General features: G+C 37.2%; 1 protein-coding gene across 8 annotated transcripts in view; it reads left to right on the top strand.

Annotated features, from left to right (window-relative positions):
- The window catches only part of grip1 (glutamate receptor interacting protein 1), a 240,579-nt gene that overhangs the window by 153,709 nt on the left and 63,353 nt on the right, over nt 1-23,517 (top strand). For all 8 annotated transcript variants that reach the window (XM_081364006.1, XM_081364004.1, XM_081364005.1 and 5 more), the window contains exon 2: nt 14,026-14,106. In XM_081364006.1, the coding sequence (XP_081220132.1) occupies nt 14,026-14,106 (81 nt within the window). The remainder of the gene's footprint in view (nt 1-14,025; nt 14,107-23,517) is intronic.

The following is a 23,517-nucleotide window of genomic DNA, read 5'->3' as shown; positions in this document are numbered from 1 at the left end:
GTCAGTGGTTGCTGCGGTCGTGCTCGTACGAGCGTGTGCGCACCAGCATGAGACTGGCTGCAGTTCCTCTAACGGCCACTGGTGTCAGTAACTGTTAGAAATTTCAGAACCTATGCAAGCTCCTTTAAGAAAAACAACAATAATTATACTTTTTTTTTTCTTAAATGTTAAACCATCAAGCTAAAGCTTCTCTTTTGTTGACAACAGCCAGTTTGTAAGCGCTTCGCATTACAAGTATAGGAAGATGGTTGGCACAAGTTGCGTCCCAGATGCTTCTTATAGTATAAGTGAAGCAAACTCACAGCACATGCAGAGATCAGTTTGTGTGGAGTTACTGAGAAACCTGTTAACAGTTACCTCATTGATCCAGACCCTGGAGTGGTCACCGTCAAACCCTCCAGAAAACCCTCTCCCCCACAAATCCTTGTGTTGTACAGTCTGCGTGGGCTTTACTTTAGAAAAACAGTCCGGATGGAGGGTTGATCCTGTGGAGAGAGACGCAATATTTAGTAGCAGCGGGCGGCAATGGGGCTTGTGTTCATTTCAGTTAGGAAGCGAAGGGGAGGGGAAGATGAGGCAGAGAAGTAGGTGTATGTAATCTGTCGTTCTCAATCTTCTCTGCCGGTTAGGATTCCTCCAGAGTTGGTGGAGTGAGAGAGAGAACAAACGGCTAGTTCCCATTGCCCAGTGAGCAAGTCTCCCCCTCCACCACCATTTTTGCTTTGATTTCTTTTTTTCTTCTACATTCGGGGAGCACTGAAGTTGTGAGGCGATGTTATAGCGTGCTGCTCTAAGATAATGCACTTGTGTCGCCCGCTGCTCTTTATTGCACACATTTTGGTTTACTGAGAACATCAAAGACCCTTGAGTTAATAAGTGATGTGTTCAGGAACTTCAAATATTTGCAGAGTGCACATTTAAAGCAATAGTTCACCCAAAAATGAAAACTCAGAAAAATCAGAGATCCCCGTGCACAAGAAATCATATTTTATTTGAGCTTGCAGTCCGTATTAAATGTGATTAGTGGCCGATATTTGGCATTTTTTAAATGACCTGTATTGGCCGATCATTTTTTCTGTGTCAGTAGCAGGACTATTATTTTATATTATATTATAATAATGTTATATTATTTTATTTTTTTATATAAGAAAGGGGCCAGGGGTTTGAGAGTCTTGATTCATTAAAGGAGAACTTGGTAGCTTTTTTAACTTAATAAAACTGTCTAGAAATCATTTGGATGGTTAAACAACCTGTTCTGGTGATATTGGTGACTTTCCCCACTCCCCCCAGCGTTCCCAGGCGGAAAACCAACCTTGCAACTTGTTCACTACCGTCCCGGCAAGATAGAAATTGGAAGTCTCGTGAGAAGCGAGAACGAGAACGAGCGCGAAACACAAATTGCTTTACGGCAATTCGACATAAACACACACGCATTTATGATGTATTACCAGATTACCCACCTCAGTAGACATAGCTCCACGCGATACAGTTGGCTTGCTCCGATCAAAACAAACGCACATGAGCAGCGGTAGAGAGGGGGAGGAGGCCGCCGCAAGTGAGTTTTTTACGACTGTGTTGTGAAATATACGCCCCACCACAGCTGTAGGGGGAGCTCGTGGGGAAAACATGCGACAACAAAAGGGAAAATCAGCGAAGAAGTGACTAGAGTTCGCTAGAGTTGCCGAGTTCTCCTTTAAATGATCCATCTCATAAAAGTATTTAATTTAGCTTTTTTTGTGTGTGTTAACTGTTCCTTTAATATTAAATGATGAAAATGAGACAATCTTCATTATCTCTGCCGGAGATGAAGTATGTTTTACCCTTTGGGAACCGTTTTAGCTACGCTTTTGCCCACTGAGAAACTCTAACATTTTTATACACCTGTATGCTGTAATATTACTTTTTCTTTAAAAAAAAAAAAAACTGTATTACCATGGCCGGCAGCAGTTTTCATCTTTTAAATCACCGTACTGCACTTTCCCTTTATGGTGGTCAAAGAGACACTTTCATTAGAATCATTCATTTGGCTTTTCATGAATAACATGACTTTGAGTTTGAATTTTAGCTTTTAGATTGATTGGCCTCTCAAACACTTGATCCAGCCAATTACCCAGTGCAGTGTCCTTCAGTGGGAGCTGGAGCACCTTTCACCCGCTCTGCAGATAAGCTTCAGAGACCAACGGGTTGAAATGAAAGGTAGAATCACTCTGAAGAGTTAGTCACTTATCCACAGGAGGGATTCTGCCGAAGGGTTGTCTGCTTGAGATGGTAGGTGCCACTGTTGGGAATCTCAGCGAATGAAAAGCTGTCTAGCACGAACAGTCATTTGTTTTTTTATTTCTCCCTGGGGTTTCACGTTCATCCCTGCTTTCAGTTTACCAAATAACAGAAAATGCAACTCGTGCACATTTCGCTCTTTAAAATGTGATATTGTTTCCAGAAAAAAAACTCACTCAGATCATGGCAATTCAAACTAGGGAAATTTGTGAGCCGGATGGATTTTAAATGCAAAACATAAAGGTAGCCTATTGTGTATATTTTATAGAAATACAGTACAATAAAATATTTAAAATATTAAAACCGTACACCTAGACAAACTTTTTTGTTTTTTTCTTTTTTTTTCTTTTGTTTTTTGTTTTGATTTGTTTTGTATTTTGTAACAGGTTTTTTTCCTTTGATTTAAAACATTAAAACCGTGCAACTATAGACAAACTAGTTTTGTTTTGTATTGTATTTTTTGTTTTGCACACTTCTACATCACTGTGCTCTTTAACAGTTTTTTTTCTTTAATTAAAAACATTAAAAACCGTGCAACTAGACAAACTAGTTTTGTTTTTTTGTTTTTGTTTTGATTTGATTTTGTTTATTATTTTGTCTTGTCTTGTTTTGCATACTTCTACATCATTGTGCTGTTTAACATGTTTTTTTGTCTTTATTTTAAAATATTAAAACCATACAACTAGACACACTTGTTTTGTTTTTTTGTTTTGATTTGATTTTGTTTATTATTTTGTCTTGTCTTGTTTTGCATACTTCTACATCATTGTGATGTTTTTTCTCTTTAATAGGCTGGAAAAATCACATGTACCAAGACCGAAGAACTGCAAAGTGTGATCACGAGCTATAGAGCACTTTTTTTTTTTCTCATTTATCTTCTGATATTCTTCATTTGGCTGACCACCAATTGAACTGACTAACCACATGGACCTACTCTGAGATCAGCTGCTGCTTTGGGTCCAGTGTGGCCAGTAATGAGCTCAGTGATGGAGGCTGGGTCAAAGTGTTTGAATGTTCGTTGAACCACCAGCTGCAGCTCCAGCACTGAGTCCAGAGAAGTGAAGGATCACATAAGCTTCTTTCCTAGATGTTCCCTCTGTGGAGTAACAACAGCAGGTGCTGACCAGAGGTTGAGTTATAGCTCTGATGTCTGTGCAAATTATATAGAGCCGTATGATCAAATGCTGCAGAGAAGTCAACACTAGTGTTCTGCTTGGGGTCTGAGGATCCAAAGGTCATTTTAATAGCTCAAAACAACAAAACACATACTGGACAGTAAGATTTATTTTTGATAGATATTTTTATTTTTATTCATGCAATAAATGTGACAGTAAAGACATTTATAATGTTACTGTAACGAAGCACCAGACTCAGAGGGATCCATTTGCAGCTTTATTAAGAATAGTCGTACAGGCAGGGTCAGTAACAGCAAACAGGGCAATGGAGAAAACACAGAGAACATCCGAGAAACAGGCAGAGGTCAGGGCAGGCAGCAATCATCAGAGTCCAATACACAATCCGAGTCAGGCCAGGCAGAGTAACAATCAGGAAACGGGAAGAACAGTCCAAGGTCAGAAATCCAGAAAGCAAACACAAGGAATAACGCTCAGTAGTGATAGCCAGGGCAAATCAAGACTTCGCACTGATGTGTGTGTGGAAGTGGCTTTTATGTGTGTGTGTAAATGAGCTGCAGGTGTGTTGCGCAATCAGTCCTAGGTAAGAGGCATGATGGCAATCTGAGTTCGGAGGGGAATGGTTAATATTCCGGAGACGGATCCCTCCGGTGGTGCAGAGGAGGCGGTACGGGAGCCTTCTCTGTAACAGTTACAAAATATTTCTATTACAAATGTGGTTCTTTTGAACTTTCTATTCATCATCAAATCCTGAAAAAACATATCATGGTTTACACAAAAATATTAAGCAGCACAACTGTTTTTAACATTGATGATGATGATGATAATAATAACAAATGTTTCTTGAGCACCAAATCAGCACATTAGAATTATTTTCTGAAGGATCATGTGATGTTGATAATTCAACTTTGTCACATTTTGTTTTAGGGGGCGTTTACACAACACAGTTTTCAACTAAAAACGGACGATTTTTCATGCGTAAACGCAAACTTTTGAAAACAAGTGCAAGTTTTTGAAAACGATACCATTATCGTCTCCATGTTAACTACAAAAATGTGAATTTGTCAAAACGGTGACGTCATGCGCATTATGTGTTTCTTTACAAAGTGGCATCGCCAACTACTGGCCTGGCATGCATAATTTAACGTTTTTAGTCACTTTTGCGGATCCATGTGAATGGGGATCATTGTGACAACTTTGTCGTGTGCGCGAAAGTTTTCAGAGTTTGTGTCTTTAAAACGAGTCAACTTTGTCTTACTGAACTGGATCTCTTACTCTTAATAAGCTGATGGTATTGCTATAAAAGAAGTCCAAGAAGACTTGTGGTGGAAGATCTTCACTGTAAAAAAAATCTGTTACATTTACGGTAAAATACCGGCAGCTGTGGTTGCCAGAAAATTACCGTACAAAATACGGTTGCAAAATGTTTGATTTTACAGACTTTACTTAAATTTACAGTAATAAACCGTATTTAATTATGTGATATAAAGTTAATTTACTATCCTATTGAAGTATTTACCAGTATTCTGTTTTGTACCATAGTAATACACTGACAACCACCAATCACAGTGGAGATAAGTCACATGATGAATTAAAGATCATCATAAGCAGCTCTGTCATAAGAAAGTTAATACTAATATATAGAAGCTGCACAGTTATTCATACAAACACTAAACACCATCATGGTAACACATGTGAAATTTTAGAAATGCAATAAGCATTAATTTAACAACATTAAATGTAACCTAAAACCCTAATGTACATAACTGATTAGAAAAAACTATGACGAAACATAGTTATTTCAACAAAAATACATCAAATGAGAAGTGTCACGCAGGGAATTGTGGGAATGTCAATTTACGTTTTTTCACTGTAAATTATTCTATGACTTTTTCTTTTTCACTTCCAAAAACTGTAAATTTAATGGTATTTTACAGTAAAATTGCATTAAATGTACCATTAGATCTATCACAGTTGTTTACCGTATATAGTAAGGAAACTTTCTCTTAACCAATTAACAGTTTTTCACTGTAGCATTTTTACAGTCTTTGACCGTTAAAATCACAATCATTTTTTACAACCTATAATCTGAATTCTTCACCACAGACAATTTAAACAAATTGCAGTTGTTAAAAATAACCACAGTATCTCGAGGTAATTCCATGAATACATACTATACAATACTTCCCTGAAGTTAGGTGACGACGTCCCGTCAAGAAGCTACTACCACTACCTCAATGAATCACACATAGATGTTCTGCTGTTGTCTTTTGAGTGTGGAATCTATTTCTCAGCTGCGCAGCACATACCTGACACGACTCCCAAGTTGCTCTTTGTAGAAATGAAGTTTTATTGATGGCCGGGAGATCACTGGCCACAACAACCAAGTAAGTCTCCTGAATAGAAAGATACATGTACATTTAAATCAAATCAAGTCTTCTTCACTGTGATTTGTTCTGGTGATTGGTTTGTAATGATACAAACATTATCAAATGTTAGTTCTACTGTGTTAAGCACTTTTTGTGTAAGTATATAGCCTTTGACCTGAGCATCCTTAGTCTGCATTTCTCTGTACATTTAATGTTGAAAATACCCTTTACATCAAATATTTCTATCACAGACTCTAAGAAGTTTTTTTTTTTTTTTCGTTATAGACTAGTTTGAGAAAATTCTAGCCATTTTTGCCACAGCAAAATGCATCAGATGGTCAGTGAACTGGTTATGAGTCTGAGAGTCTCATTTAGACCCTTTCAGAAGATCTAAATGCTTTGCTCTCTCATTCCTTCTTATCTATCTTATCCTTGATGCCTCCCTCATCCCGACTATAGTTCCTCATCTGACCCACCAGTGGTTGAGCGTGACATGAACTGACTGCTTCAGGACTTTTAATCCCAGGTTGTCCCGCCTCTCCACTTAGAGGTGAATACAGGCCGACACTCCTCCACAATGCCCAGGAGGATGCTGGGATTGTTGCTCTCTTTATGTATGATGTAGTTCCAGTCTTTGAAACGGGATGGGTGCACTTTATGTCATCCCACTTTACACAGACTGAGATCACAGCTAAAAATAATAGAGCCATTTCTTCGCTCTCCCCTGAGGTAGCGCACACTTTATGAAGTCGTTTTGTGCAAAAGTACTGTAGTTCTTATTGAGGACAGTTGAAAATATCTTTTTTTATTATTTGTTCCTATCACAATAGCAATGTCGGGTTATATTTTTAAGGCCATCGTGCATTCGTGCTCGCATTCGTACGCTTGTTGCCATTTGTGTTGCAAATTATTTAGTCTGCTAGCAGGGTTTTCTCGGAAAAAAGAAAGCCTGTCAAGCCTGCAATTTGCAGAAGTTCCAGATCTTTTAGGAAGCTTTTAGGAAGTGTTCCTATATCTTGCTTTCATGTCCTCCAACTCTCCAAATGAATGTACTGGTATGCATGAGCGAGCATGCTGTGACCTGACAGCGTGACGGCCGCTTTGCTTGCGTCTCTCATCTTGTCCCATTATCGGTGTCTCTCTCTCTCTCTCTCTCTCTCTGCCATGCACAAACGTACCCTCTCATTTCCATTTTCCTAGTGCTGTAAGATCGAAAATTCTCGACTCACCTCGGTCTGTGCTAATGCTTGGCGCCTTGAGACCCAGGGTTTTTATTCATTTATTCATTTCGCCACCTGTATCGAGGGATGCACTCGCAGGATGCGTCATCAACCAACCTGGACCGTCGGCGGTGGAAAGAAGCAAGCTGACTTGTTGATCTCTTAAGAACTTTTCTAATGGTACGACTTTTGGTTTGCGGCGTCTTTAATCTAGAGTGCATAAATGCCCTGGGGTTTTGTTTAGAATAGAGAAGGAAAAAGTGAAATGTTGGGCCATCATCAGCACTTTTAATACACCCACTGCCTCAGAACCTACCGGTGCACTCATCCGAACAACATCTTGCTTCCTCAAGCTCGTATGTGTGTGCGTATAAGCAGTTTTGTGTGGACATTTCCACGTGCTGGGATCCAGGGCTGAACTATGCAGAAAACAGATGCTGGACAGCTGTGGAGGTTGAAGATCTCTGGCACTGCTAGTCTTGGATTTCAGACGAGCCCTGGGTGTTGTAGAGCACATTTACCCTATGGCATTTCTTTGTGGTGTCAGCAGAGGTTTCCGCGGTGACGTCGGTGAGTACCACCGGGGATGGTGACACTGGGAGAATGAGCGATTGGATGCTGAAAATAGGCTTTGGCTAATACGGTTAATTAATATCCTGCTGTGCGGCTTTGTTTTCTCTAAACTGTCAAATCTGTCAGAATAGGGATGAAGTTTTGGTGTGAAAATGGCACGTTAAATGTGGAAATTGTGTTCTCTTGCAAGCTACTTTTTTTAATCCGAGGAAAAAAAAAAATCTGCCTTCATCATTTTTTTCTGAAGGTCTGAATCATAGACGAATGCATATTCAGTCATTCAAGCTATCCAGTCAGGCCTGGATGTCATCTGCATAATAAAATATGAAGGATCCAAGATGCGTGGCTGAATAAGCTGATTGGTTGGCTAGCTGAGCTTTTGTGATGTTTGATTGGTTCCTCACAAGACTTCGCACATCTGGCCCTGGTCTGTCATGCTGTGTATCTGTCTATAACAAAAGAAGCTAGACTTTAAAATGTGAGTGGTGCTTACCTATGAAAAGTCAGTGTCATGAAGGTAAGGTGTCATTTGTGGATGAAATGGAGTTCTGAGTGGTTCATGGTTCTGCTTTTTCTGCCCATATAATCTGATTTGAAAAGTCTAATCTTAGAAAAGTAATAGCACAATAGTTTTGTCGCTGCTCTTTTGTACATTGTTTTTTTCAGTAGGCTTTATAGCCTCTGAGTCTGACCTTGAGTTTGTAGAAAGGTGTCATATAAAAACCTAAGAAACACTTTACAGTAATATCACATGATTATTAGTTAATGCAATATCTAACATGAACTAACAATGAACAGCATATTCTTACAGCATACCCTTTGTTAATGTTAGGTCATAAAAAAGTTTGTATTAGTTCACAGTTCATTAACTGTTAACATATACAACTTTTGATCTTAACAATGTATTAGCAAAGGTTGAAATTAATATCTACTAAGATTTCATAAATGCTTTAGAAGTATTGTGCACTGTTGGTTAATGTTAACAAATTAAACCGTATTGTATAGTGTTTCATAATGTGCATAATATTGAGATGCCTCAACTTACTTAGGCATCACAGCATGTATTTAATATTAAATAAACTATTGGTTTTGGTGGGTTTTTTATAAATAAATCTTATTACAATTATTACAAATTCTGAATAAGCACTGTACTTTTTTTTTTTTTTTTTTACTTTTTGTTCTTCTTTTTATTAGATTTGGATTCCCAGATGTTTCATTGTGGTCTCTAGCTTTTTGGACCCTTCTGTATGTTTGTTTAGTAGGAATGTGCAAATTGAATTAACTTAATTTGCATAATTGTTCCAACTGTGACTCGCTGGATATGTGTATAACTGTACAAATATCTGTCATCTGCATCTGATATGTGTTTTGTCAAATAGGAAGGTTACAAAGGCTTGCATTCCCGGTGATCTACATTCAGTTCCTTATTGCACATGCATCTTGTTTCCTGTACCACCTTAGTTCTTTGTGTGTGTGTGTGTGTGTGTGTGTGTGATCTGCACATCACAAGCACTGAGACTTTAATTAGGAGGGCTGTGTTTTGTGTGATGGTGTAACCTAGACAGGTGAGAGCCACTTTGATTCACACCTTCAGCTCAGATGCCAAGATGAGCCTCTCTCGCTCTCATTCATTTTGTCTCTCTCCATTTCTGTAACCCAGATTCAGGAAAAAATCGTTGAGATCCAACGGCTTTTGAACACCACACATTTCGCTGACACTGAAATTGATTTGTATCTCAGTCTCAATAATTTGTGCCAGACACTGACAAGACGGTGACATTTAGATGGATTTCTTGGTCCGAACCAGAGTTTTATTCCACCAAATATTTTATTCAGTTTTCTAACAACAATTTCTAAAGCCAATTATTAAAAGTTTGCATGAATTGAAAATTCACCCTTTTTTACTAAAATGCATGTTTATGACGTTTCTTTCTTCTTTTTAATTTATCAAAATGTCATAACTCTAATCTTATCATGAAATTACAGACTTTTTCCTGGTAATGTTTGCTAGACTTTATTTCATTTAGTCCGCTTAAACTCCGCCTCTGCAACAGTGTTATTTAAAAATTATATATACTATTTATAGTATTTATTACTTTTTTAAATTTATTTTAAATGTTATATTTTCAGTTTTCTTTTTAATTCAATTTAATTTTTTTTTTTTTTTTTTTAGGGATGCACAGATATACAAATTTTGGTTGATACGATAACCGATAATTCTTTATATTTGAAAGCCGATAAACGACATAAATCAAAATTTAAGTTTTTATATAATTTTTGAGGGCCTGGTTATAAAAACAAAAGTCTCACCATTAAAATCCATGTCCCAAGCACACAATTATAATGTTCTCATTATTATTTTTATGTAACCTATATGACAGACTTGCACTGAAAATGTATTTAACTGTATTTTCCTGTTTTGAAGGGATTCCAATCATATTTCAAGCTATTCAAAACTATAATCAAACAGTGCCCATCTGAAGTGTCTCAGCTGAAGGAAAAATCCATTATTTATCGGCTTTAATTTTTCGGCCACATTTTCTTTATAAACGATAGCATTAAAAATGAACTTATATTCATAAGGAATATAAGTATGATACTGATATGGTGGCCGATATAGCATGCATCCCTAGTAATTTTATGTGATTTTTGTCATTTTTATTAGTTTTTGGTTTATAGATAGATAGATAGATAGATAGATAGATAGATAGATAGATAGATAGATAGATAGATAGATAGATAGATAGATAGATAGATAGATAGATAGATAGATAGATAGATAGATAGATAGATAGATAGATAGATAGATAGAATAGGAATAGGAATAGCTCTATCTATAGATATATATAAATTGTGTATATATGTATGTGTGTGTATATATATGTCTACATATATTTTATTTTTTGAGATTAATTCAGTTAATTGCCAAGGCAACATTTCTAATTTATAACATTTCTAAAATGTTTTCGCACAAATCAAAAACCATCACAGACACAGACTTGTTTTACAGCAAAAGTGCTAGTGTGAATACACTCTGAAATTCATGTAGCTAAACCAATCCATGTTGCAAACTTGTTTTTTTTTTTCAATTATAATTTTACAATGAATAAAAGCAGCAGCATCTCTTCTAAACGACTGATGAACTGACGAAGGAGCGAAGCCTTGGGCTACTGTATGAAAAACACCCACATGCTGTTTTACACGTCTGCGTAGTAGACGTTCATGAAATGCTTTGAAACTTTCAAGTGTAGGAGAATTTTGCATCACGCTGATGGATTATTCTTGCTTTTCACTTCATGAAAACAAATAAATCTGCACCCACGCTCTCGCCCGTGTTGATTTTCCGAAATAGCGCTATAAGCGTGTTTGAAGCAGATGATCAGATTTAAGATAAAGGTAAACTTCATCCCATGACGCTTTCAGCTCTGAACCTGTGGTAAATTCAGAGAAATCTGATTCCTGGATGTGCCAATAATACATTTACTGACCTCTCTGTTGGTCTGATCATCACTTGCATCAGTAATATCTGACAGTTGTGAGGAGGCTGACAGTGACGTCTCTACACACCAGCTAGTTCATAGACACTGTGGGCTTACAGTTCTATGCATTTTAAATGAGTCTGTCTGCTCTGGTCTCTGGGGAGATGCAAGCAGTCGGGTTGTCGTCATAGTCGGCGAGCAGTGCTAGTCAATAGACCCTTGTTTTATGCAAGAACTACCCAGCAGATTGTATTAGAGGATGGAGGGTATGTAAGCTCGATTGAATCTTAAATTCATTTCAGATTTATTGGCAATGTAAATGCCAGTGTCAAATCGACTTGTTTGTCGAAATAAAAACAAACTGCTGCTGCTGCATATACATTCCCTGGTAAAAAAAAAAAAAATGTTTTTTAGGAACGGGATATATAATTGGTAGATATAGGAAATGTTTTGTTAAAAACAGTCAACATTGAGCAGATGATATTGGATGTTTAATTGTGGAATCTAGTTTTGTCTGTTGAATACTTTTGCTGTCATCAAGTGCTAAACTAATTTTATACTGTACATAATGTTTAGAGTCTAAATTCATAAGCACCACAGCATTGATTGATTGATCATCAAAAAAATATTTATTTTAGTGTTATTTAATGTAGGCTATTGTATTTTTAATTTTTTTCATTCAATATTCTTGGAAATTCTTGGGCATTCATGCATACATACATACACACACATACACATATATATATATACACACACACACACACACACACATTTTTTGTGACAATGTTCTTTTTACTTTTTTCTGGTTTTGAATCCCTGACTTTTCCATTGTGCTCTCTGACTTTTGGACCTCTCTGCATGTTTGTTTAGCTGGAATGTGTTTTTCTAATTTCAGCTTCATCTCCATGAGTAAAAGCACTCTTTCATGCTTTAATTTCACATAGTACTTTAGCTTTAGTGAAGAGCCTATTCATTAATTGAACAATGTGGTGCATTTGATTGGACACAGAAATGCCCCAGGAGTTGCTGTTAACTGACTGAAGAAAATGGAGAAGACTTATTTCCCATCCCCTGTGGTCTTCAGAAGGTTCCTCTTAATTTTGACCTCCCCTCATTTCCATGAAATGACTTATTAATGAGGGGGTATTTTTAATACAGGCTGATTCAGAGCTTCTTCTGCCTTTGGTTCAGAAAGAGGCATGAGTGGGATGTTTGCTTTCATTTGGAGCTCTCTTGTGTTCAGCCCATTGACCACAGTAAAGTCAAACTGACCATGACGGATGATCAAGAATAAATTGCCCATCAGACGCTCGCTCTAATCTCTAGTGAAACTGTCAAAAAAGCTCATGGATCATAATACGTATGTCTCATTTATATAGTCTGTTTCTCCATTCAAAGGTAGCTCTGTATACCATTTAAATACATTTAAATTGTGCATAGGGATGTCCTGATCAAGTTTTTTGTGCCTCCAGTCAAAGTAATTTAATAATTAACAACTTTAACAATGTGTGTTCCTTACATTATTATTCAAGACTTCATCTGCATATAATTACCATATTCATATTGAAGTCAAGACATATTAAAATATGCAATGGTGCATTAATAGTACTAGAAAGCCAATGATATAATCAGGCTTAACTTTTTTCCCCCGCCAGCATTCTCGTTGCCAGTCAGAGCAATCATTTTTGGTCATATTCATAGCCACCAGAATATTCTATGAATATGTAAACGGCGAACGTATCAAAAGAAAGAACAGAGCCTCTGCTTTTAAACAAAAATAAATTATTCTAGCTTTCATTCTTTTCTTTTTTTTGATCGGATCGGATTCAGAACGATGATCAAAACATAGATTGAGTAAATCGAGTCCATCAACACTCCCAAAGCTAGGACAGTCGTGTACCTTTTTGTGGGTTCGACATGTGGGAAACATTAGGCAGTTTTGATTTTCGTATATCACATTAGCTTACTTGTGTGTATAAGCAACTTCTATCCGCTCCTGGTTTACCCAGATGATCAGATCTTCTTCTTTGCTTATTTTCGGATCCATAGATGCTTTACTATTTTAGAACAGCGCCCCCTACCGCATGAAACATGGATTGCCTTAAAGCTTGTCAATGGCAGGGTAAGAGTTAATAACTGTAATGTCTATCAGCAGTGTAATATGTTAACTTCTACATACTGCTTAACCCCATACTAAATGTAATGCATTAATACTTAGGGTTAGCTTAGTAAGTTTGTTCAGATCTCTAACCCCAGCAAGAGTAATAGCATGCCTCACCAAGCCCTACTAGTAATTCCAACACACTGCAGCACCCTTATGTTCATAAATGATGGGATACAGTATGTTCATAATTATTATCCTTTCCCCACTGTATAAATATCCATCCACACACAACACGGTCTCTTGGGCATCTACGTGCATCTCCACATATGCGTGATCTGCTGCCCAGTCTCGCTGTGCTTTGCCACTGCAGTGAAAGTAAACAGTGCTCAGTGTGCCGTCCTGCTGTTCTTTAAGGGCTCCATTATGACGGAACTCCCACTGCTTTTGTTCAGTATTCCACGGCTCTAAATCAGAGCACACAATCGGATGGCCACAGCTAGAGCTGCTCACACTGATGCACTCACCATACATCACAGATGGGAGGTCTCTGTTCTCTGCTCAACGTGTGTTTGGCAGGGGAGTGCGACATGTTGTTGAGAGTGTCTGTGTGTTTTTTTTTAGTTTGAGTATGTGCGTGAAGAGCTGACAGCCTCAGATTCAGATGATAGTTTTTGAAGGCTATGTGTCTTTTGAGAGCGTGATGGCCATTGTAGTAGCTGTGTACGTGGCCGTTATCTTTTCTGGTGAAGAAAGCCACTTCTCTTTGGTGTCTTTGATTTTGTGCTTGCATGTGAAAAAACAACGTGGCTTTGCTAATGAAAACCATTGTGTGTGGTTTTCAAATGTCTTGGTTTGTTTGTGTTTTTTCAGATGAAGGGCCCTACACGAAACACTCCAATCCCTCCAGGCCACCAGATGGCGCTCTGGCCATTAGGAGACAGAGTATTCCAGGTACAAAGCGCAATGTCTAACCTGTCACTTTTTTATTTTATTTGAAGGTGTGGGATAGTCTGATGCTCAAAAAGTGACTTGTAACCAAAATTGCTGTGTACGATTATCGACAGAGAAAATAATGACCGTTTTATGCACTTGACCATGCAAATGTTTGCTAAAAAGGCTTATCATGAATTTTTCACATTTTATTTGCTTTAAAGTAAGTGTTCATCTACCTAGATGCCATCAGTAATTTTGTGCTTTAGTCATTTTTATTTTTAAATATTTCTATTTAGCTTTATTTTAGATTTAGTCATTTTAATTTCAGTTAGTTGCCAAAACAACGTTTATAATTTTCATTTTGGCTATCTAATATTTGTATTTTATTTCAATGAATGAAAACATTGTTTTAATTAGCAATAACAACACTGGTTGTTACTAACTTTACCTTTTAGTATTACAGTCTTACACTTTTTTTGTTTTGTTATTCTTTTTTTTTTTTATCAAGATCTGTACTTGATTTAGCAATTACTAAAAGTCTGAATGCTGAATTTGACTGAATTTACTTTTGCCATGATTATTGAAGCATTCATACCTTGAGACTCTGCTTAAAGACTTTAAATGAGTTGTCTAGACATTAAAATGTGTATGCATATCACTTTCTTTACAAAAATAATATTTTAGTTCAAAAAATTAAATGGATGTCTTTGATTGGCTCCTGAGGCTGAATCTATTCAAAGAGGTGTGTGATCTGAAGAAATATAATCTAGTATTGATTTGACATTTTCACAACAAGAATGAGAAAGTTCGATTGGTAGGTAGTGTACATAATATGCCGATGCGACCGGTTTTCCGGTAATGTGACAAGATGAACAAATTGCTTGCAGTGCTCACTTGTGTTCACTTATGACTCGTCTCAGAAACCCAGCACCCCTTGTGTTAGTTGAGATTCGTTTTGAAGCCGTGCTCATTTCAATGCTAGAGGTAAAAAAAAATGTCTCGGAGGGTGTTGAAATAAATTCCCTGTATAATCTCTCAGTTCAGAGCTCTAAGCACATCAAACCCATCCTCAGAAGCGGTTAGCGTTTAGCATGACGGCTTTGGGGCCTCGTGCCCACGTTCTGATGTAGCTTCACGCCGAAGGCACAGGGCTCTTTGGACTGCCGTATTAAACCATCCATCTGAAGACAGATCAGGCGAAGGCTGTGACGTTCCTGCCGAGATCGTTGTGATGGTTTTGCTGGTGAACGCATCAGAGATGGTGGCACGTCTCATTATGCTTCTTTAGAAAATCAGTTTCTGCCAAGAGTGGGATTAGAAGCTACTGTCACAAAGTACTTCACATATAAGGCTGCAGGGATGCGACTGCATATTGTAAGGGGAAATACACAAAGGTGATGAAATTGCATAATTTTTTTTTTTTTTTTTTGTTCTAGATTTGCTTCATTGGTCGTTCATGACTTGCTCAAGTCCTGTGCCTTATGTAACAACAATTACTCGCTAAGAAATTGATGATATTCTTTGGTACATTCTTTTTAATGGCCATTCACATTGTCCTTAAATGATTTAGTATTCCAGACGTGCTGAATATGAGCCATTTATTTTAATCATTCAAGCACTACATCACCTAAGTATATGTCTTGTTTTACTGAGAAAGAATTAATGCTAATGAGTTGTTTGTATATAAAATTCAAATTCAATTAAATGAATTCAATTAAAACACAAAATGCTGTTTGCAAAGTGAAGCTATGTGGTTCAATAGAGTGGAGTGGCAAAACGTTTTTCTTGCTTGGACTCTCCAGAGACTATAAATGCAATGTTAAGTGGAGATATCCTGCATTTTTAAAGTGTTGCTTTTAAAAAAAATATGCTGGAGTGGTGGGAAATAAATTCATGTTGCGACTGATGATGAATTTTGTGCTGCACACTCAACCTGAGACTATTCATGAATTCACTGATTCCTGTTTAGAATTGATTTGAAAATGTGGATTCAGTTCTTGAATTTGAATTGAGGTAGCAAACAGGACGCAGATTTGTAATTTGAATTTGAATCTAAGGAAGTAGAATTAAAATACAGTAAATGTATGTATCTGCTGGAAGTAAAGTTTTTACCCATAATCCCATGTTACACTAACAATAAAAATGTTGATGTCATATTATCTTGTGCTCACCATTTATTTAATCAAAAATACATTAAAACAATAACATTGTAAAATACTATTCAAATTTTAAATAAGTTTTCTGTTTTAATATATTTTAAAATGTATTTCTGCGATGGCAAAGCTACATTTTCAGCATCATTACTCCAGTCTTCAGTGTCACATGATCCTTCAGAAATCATATGCTGATTTGCTGCTCAAGAAACATTTGTTATTATAAGCCATGTTGAAAACAGTTGTGCTTATTCATATTTTTGACTATATAACTAATACAAGATTCTTTGATTAATAGAGGGTTCAAAAGAAGAGTATTTATTTAAAATAGAAATATTTTGTATCATTATAAATTTACTTACAATTTCATTCGATTTATTGATCCTTAATCCTGAATAAAAGTATTAATAAAAAAATAAAAAAATCTTGACCCCAAATTTTGAACAGTAGTGTTCAGTGCATGCAACATATGATTTTTTTAGACAACTTTGTGTTTGTTTGACAGTATTGAACAGTATTGAGAATTAAGTCTTAAGTTAAGACATACCTCTTGAGTAACTGTGTTGAATTTCCTTGAATTGTAAATTCCTCTCATTAGAATTCAAACGACAGTTCAACATCCTTTCAAGAAATCCAATTCTACATTCCAGTTAATAAACCGAAAGTGAGCCAAAGGTTAAATTCAGAATCTTTCCCAAACCTGCTATAAAAACCAGAAGCAAAAGATAAAGATAGCTTGGCTAGAAAAGCACGATGATTTCATTTCAGATTCAACAAGTATCCTCCCTCTCCCCAAGATTATATCTGTGTTTTTATAAGCTTCAAAACACTGCAAAATAAAGCTGAGAATTGCTGAAGTCTATCCACTCTTGCACCGCCACCGTTCTCTCGGCACATTTAAATCTCCTTGATTAGTTCTCTGCATTGTTATTAATATGGATGAGGGAGGGGATTAGCAAATTGTTACCTGGAATTTTGCAAATGAATCCACCGGGGGTCGTGTTCTCTAACCGCTTATAATCACAATATGTTTTAAGAAACATACAGGGGAGCCGCGGCCTGCGGTGCTGGAGCGTCCCAAAGCTCATTGGGCTGCTGGTGAAGAGATACAAACACATCATTCATGTATAACCTCAATTTCCTGCTACAACGCTAGCTCTCGCTTACCCTGGATACACGTCCCCTGGCATGCGCATCTCTTTTTAAATGCCGTGTTAGCATTCATTGGGCAGGCTCGGGATGAGTGAGAGAGACAGGCTGCTGACAGATGAGCTGGCTGTGGATGGCATTGGGCCCTGGTTTGCGAGCTGAAAATGTTGTTGCATCAAAGTGATTCAGCACTTTCAGAGGCGCATGTAGTGCAGGGTGCAGCTGCAGAGGCGTCTATTCATTTCACCTGAGGTCTGTTATCAAGCTGTCCGAGGAGGGAAAGTTTAATGGAGGTTGTGGCTCATTGTAAGTGCTGTTTGTGGTGCTTTCTTGTGAGCAGAGTTTCTTAGGGAAGTTTAGGCTGTTTTTGTCGCTGGGTGTTTCTTCAACTTTGGGCACTTTTACATGTATGTCCCTGGGGTTGTTTATTATTACATCTAGCAGAAGGTCACATTAAAACTGTCTTGGAAACATTTGACCATGCAATGATCACATTGCTACTTGTAAAATACCTTCTTCTTTTATTTACCAACACCAGTACTTTCAATATAATACTAACAAAATCCATTATAACAATAGAAAACTGCAATGATGTAAAAGAGAGGATAGAATAAACTACATTTTCAAAATTTGCTGTGTGAAAAATGTGTTTAAAAGTTTGAGGTTATATAATAAAATGACCAACTCTGTCAAAACATATCAAAATTCCTCAGTGATGTATTTTGTTGTACATTGTTATTAGACTAATTAAATGACCTACTGATTATGTAAAGATGATTAAGAGTTTGTTTTTAAGGGATAGCTCACCAAAAGATGAATCATTAGGCTACTCATAATTTACTCACCCTCAAGTTGTTCCAAACCTGTATGAATTTCTGTCTTCCACTGAACACAAAAGAAGATATTTTGAAGAATATGGGCCAAACAGTTGATGGACCTCATTGACAAAAGTGACTATAGAACAAAGAAACACCCTCTTAAAACACCCTTCCAAAGCAAAGGTGTTTCTCTGAGGGTGAAAAACTGCATGTCAGAAGCGGATGAGTAAAGAGATTGCGAGCAGATGTGCAGGCTAGCACTTCATACCTCAGCGCGCCTGTGTGAAATCTTCATGATAAATGCTCTGAAACTTTTTTTTTTTCTCCCAGAAGACCCTGTTTGCCGCAGGAGCCAACAGATAGTGTTTTTCATTTGCCTGTGTGTGTTTTATCCCCCTGTGGAGAGGACAGCCCAGCATACAAACAAGTAAAAACAAGTTTACAGGAATTTAGATATTAGACCTTTAAATATTAAAATGACACATAATTAATCATATCATTGTAGTTGTAAAAGAAGTGCATTATTGTGCTGTTTTTCCACCATTTTGAGTGTCTCTAAATTGTCTCCATATGGGAATATTGATCTCTCTCTCACATACAGTACAACTTCAAAATAGTGTCCATCAGAAGAAAAAATTAAGAACCAGTGTCAATTTACTGCACTGAACAGAGTTTGATAACACACACAAAAAAGGAGTTGCATGTCTCGATGAAATAGTCTGCATGATTTAACATCATCAAACAGAGCCATTGTTCAAACACCAGATCATTTATTCTCAGATTGAATACATCATATTCAATTATCAATTTGATTAGTTTCAGTTGATCATTTTTTTTTCCTTTGAAGAGGCGGTTTAGAAATTGTGTAATGAGTTCGCTCTTGAATTGAATAATTATTTTTGTCCTTGTTGTAATTTAAGTAATTGAAGCAATTGTTTCTGAATGTGTTTTTTTTTATATCCCATGGATGTTTACTAGAATCAACCATTAGTCATGGCTGGTTCCATATTGAATTATGGCCCAATTTGTCATTTTGACTGCTAAAGTTTCAATGGTGGAAAGCCAATTCAGTGCTGAGCCCACCTGCTGGTACGCCTACAGCCGAGTTAAACCGTGAACTGACAGTGGGCATTTAACCAAATGTTTTCATTACACCTCAGAGCAATGTTACAAACAAAATAAATCTCCATTCTGCACCTTGCTGCTGTCCCTGTCTGAGCTTCCCATAGAAAATGCAGCTTTTCCCTAAATACGGTGTGTGTTTCTCAAATGTTGGGTCTTTACTGATGGGATAAACAATGCTAAATGCGAATAATCAAATGCGTATAAACATAGACAGGGAGAAAGCGTATATATTTTTAGTTGACATCAAATATTGCGTGTCTAGTGAAGCTTTACAATATTTTATATTTGATTTAAAATTCTATACTACTTTGTCTCAGGAAAAAAACTAAAAAACTAAAATCCATCATTTTAAATGAAAAAAATGGGAATTTAGGCATCGTAACATAATGCACAGTATGAAAATGGGCATTTGTTTTAATATTTGCTAAACATTACTCTTAAATGAGCATTATATTAGATGATGGTAGAAGGGTAATATACTGTAAATGTAAAAATAGAGCAACTGAGCATGTCAAAAATAAATATACGGTATCTGCCAACACCATTACATAAAATATCTCTATTTTTATATATTCATCGCTAAATATCTATGGACATTGTAGGGCCTGTGCAATTCATGGCAATATTAATGTATTTTATTTTAAATTTTAAGGACTTTTAAAGTTTTTTAAGGTAGGATTTTTGTTTACTTTTGAATGATAAATTATACTTTGTTGGGTCGCCTAATGAAGAAAAACCCGCAGAGCACACCCCCCCCCCCTTTTTTATTTCTTTATTTTGATTTTCTGTGCGTGATCTATCAAGTTTGCTATCTAGATCAGTCTGCGATCGCAGATTAACGCTCTCTTGTCACAGCTTGAAAAAGTGATGACTTTTTTAACCTGCGTGCGCCTCAGCTGGCAGAGTAGATGTTTATATCTTGCTCTCTCGATCATACACTCCATTTGTACTTTTATCTCCTGCTTTGTATCATTCTCGCACATGCTGTCTCAAGCTCTATCTTTCTGTCTCTCTCCCTCAATACCTCTCTGATGGGCACAGCATTCGATCCCGCCACAGAAATCTGTCGGCTTTGAGAAAGCTGATGGCCAATCTCATCACCGTGGCAACATGGCAAGGCAACACTAGCTCTGTCTGCCTCATTCGAAGAGAAAAGGTGGAAAAGAGGACATGGAATGAAATGAGAGACCACGAGTAATGGGATCAACTTATCAACTTCCACACCTGTCCCAGTGTAGCCCTCAAAGCACAGCTCATTAGATCCCAACGGTCCTTTTCCTTGCTCAGGGCCGAGATATTAAGCTGAACCCTCGGTGAACTGAGAGAACCACGCTTTCCCCAGACAGCTTAAGACTGAGCTTGTAATATGACCATGGCATACTGTGACACAAATTGTTTGGATACTGAATGACCCCCAGTGGGCCCCCCGGTGCAGCTGCGCGACAGGGCTCACAACATGCACGAATGATGCTGCCGAGTTTGGCTTGGATTGTGATTACGTTTTAAAAGAAACAGTTCAATAAGACATTTCACAATCAGAGCTATGAAATGAAAATAATACATGTAGTAATTTTAATTAGATTTTACTTATCTGTGTATATATAAATACAGTATATACTCACACACATACAGTTTATGATTATATATATATATATATATATATATATATATATATATATATATATTATATTGGTATATCTCTATTATAGTACTTAGCTAGATTGTTTAAATATTTGCTATATTTGTTTTCTCTGTTCAGTTTTCTTTTTCATGTTAATGGTCATGTCAGAAAAACTATTTTAAGAGAATATTATTATGTAAAGTTACATGTATTTGTGTTCACAAACTTGCATAAAGTATGTTTCTGGCCTCAGAAGACATGTAATATCAACCAAAGAAAACATTTTCCCCCTGTCTTCCACATGCAAAGGGAGTTATTTAATGCTGTTACAAACCACAGAAAGACCCATAATTTTTCCTCATCCGACTGAGAGGAGAGAAATGACAGAAACATTTATAATTCGGCCCGCTGTAATTTTTCGCTGTCAGGCGAATCCCCAGAAGTGCAAAGTTCCTTTTAATCAAATTATTTGATGAAAGCTGAAGGCAAATTGAGCAGTTCTTTTACAATTAATTATCAAAAGACTGGCACACAACACGAGGCTTGTTATAGATTGAACTCCCGTTTGAATATTGATTCACTTTTTTTTTTTCTTTTTTCATGGCAAGATGTTTTGCCTCTATCACTCCCAAACACACACAATCACAGACACTAAATTATTCAGCGGTTCCTTTTGGCACATTTTAAGTTTGATTTCTCTTTTAATTACTTTGCTGTCTTTGATATATCAGCATGTTTGCACTGCAAGCTCTCTGCTTGGCTCCATAGGCTTGACTAGAGGTTCAGGTTCAGGCCAAATATTGAGATCCATGCTAACCTCACTCTGTTCCGGTTCACGTTTCGACATCGCTCCCTTCCCATGTCCATATGGCAGCGATATCGATCGGAGGCAGAGTGCAATGTCAAATCTGTTTCTTCCTCTACTGAGGTTTTTGCGCTGGTGATTTGCATGCAAAGGGCATCAGAGCAGTTAGGGGTTTCAAGGCAAAACAAAACTGATTGATTTGTAATAGATCAATGCAGAAAATCTTCACCAGGAGGTTTTTTTGAAGACCAACCTAAAAGGTTGAAAGTGCATGCTCTAATGGTCATACTCAAGAATTTTGAGAAGCAGATCAAGTTCTATTTGTACTTATTTAAAAAAAAATTCAAACAATAAATACCGTTTTGGCGCTCTTAATAATAAAACTAATTTGTTACATTTATATAGAGCTTTTCTGGGTACTCAAAGCTCTTTACATATGAAAGGGGGGAAGCTCCTCAACCACCACCAATGTGCAGCATCCACCTGGATGATGAGACGGCAGCCATATTGCGCCAGAACGCCCACCACACACCAGTTTATTGGTGTAGAGGAGACTACGTGATGAAGCCAATCAGTATACATTAAAAATAATGTGGCGTGGAAGTTCACTGTAGCGCCTCAGTTTAAGCGAAGCGGTAGCGCACGTGATGATCTCTTCGTCTACTACTAGTTACAGTACAAAATAAACATGAATTAACATCAGAGGGTATGTTGAAAGAATCAGTAAAACTTACTGAAATGCACGTCTCATGTAATTGTTAAAGGGGGGGTGAATTACTGTTTCATGCATACTGAGTTTTTTACACTGTTAAAGAGTTGGATTCCCATGCTAAACATGGTCAAAGTTTCAAAAGTTAAGTTGTACGTTTGAAGGAGTATTTTTGTTCCAAAAATTGTCCTTCCAGTTTGTCACAAGTTTTGGAAAGTTTTTTTCGAGTATGGCTCTGTCTTACGTAAGAGAGGGCGGAATTTCCTTATATGGGTCCTAAGGGCACTTCTCCGGTAAGATCGCGGGCGCGCGCGCACTCGTAAAACAGAGCAAGAGAGTGAAAGCAGTTCGCCATCAAAGCGCCCTGCCCGGCTTTTGGGAAGTCAGTGTCACCAAAGAAGTGTGTTTTTGGTTGCCAGGGCAAGACAACCCTGCACAGATTCTCAAAGAACCCGGCGTTAAGGCACCCGTGGATGGAGTTTGTTTTCCTGAGCATAAACGGAGTTGTGTAAGACAATTGTTCCCTGCATTTCGACGATGATTGTTTTATAAACAAAGCCCAGATCGTCTAATGCTTAAGGATCGAGCAGTCACAATGATAAAGGTTCGCGGTCGTGCGTTGGAACGGTGAGTAAAACTGTTGAACTCTGTGAGTCTCTGTGTGTTGTTAGCTCGGCGCGTTAGCACAGCTTTAGCTTCGCCCACACGGCCCGCCCCCAGCCGCTCGTTTTTTTCCGGAAAGACTCGGTACAGCCAATCTTTCAATTAAAAATATAATAAAACAAAAGACTTTTTGGAGATATGAAGGATGCAATACTACTCTATAGGTACTCAAGATTAACAGGAGATTGAGTGAAAATGAGCATTTCACCCCCCCTTTAAATCAGTGTTTCAACTGCGGATAAAACAGCTTGTAAACAATGTGAAAAACCTCAGAAAAGCCATTCATTGTCAATATACTGTATAGTTAGCGAGAAGAAAATTTAATCTAGAGAGGAGCATTTTGAAAACATTATATTACATATTTTTACTCTAATACCATTCAATTT

Source organism: Scardinius erythrophthalmus (assembly GCF_964197995.2).
Source record: "Scardinius erythrophthalmus genome assembly, chromosome: 4".
NCBI classification, from domain to species: domain Eukaryota; kingdom Metazoa; phylum Chordata; class Actinopteri; order Cypriniformes; family Leuciscidae; genus Scardinius; species Scardinius erythrophthalmus.
Note: the sequence above shows the minus strand (reverse complement) of the source record. Positions and strands in the feature narration are given on the sequence as shown.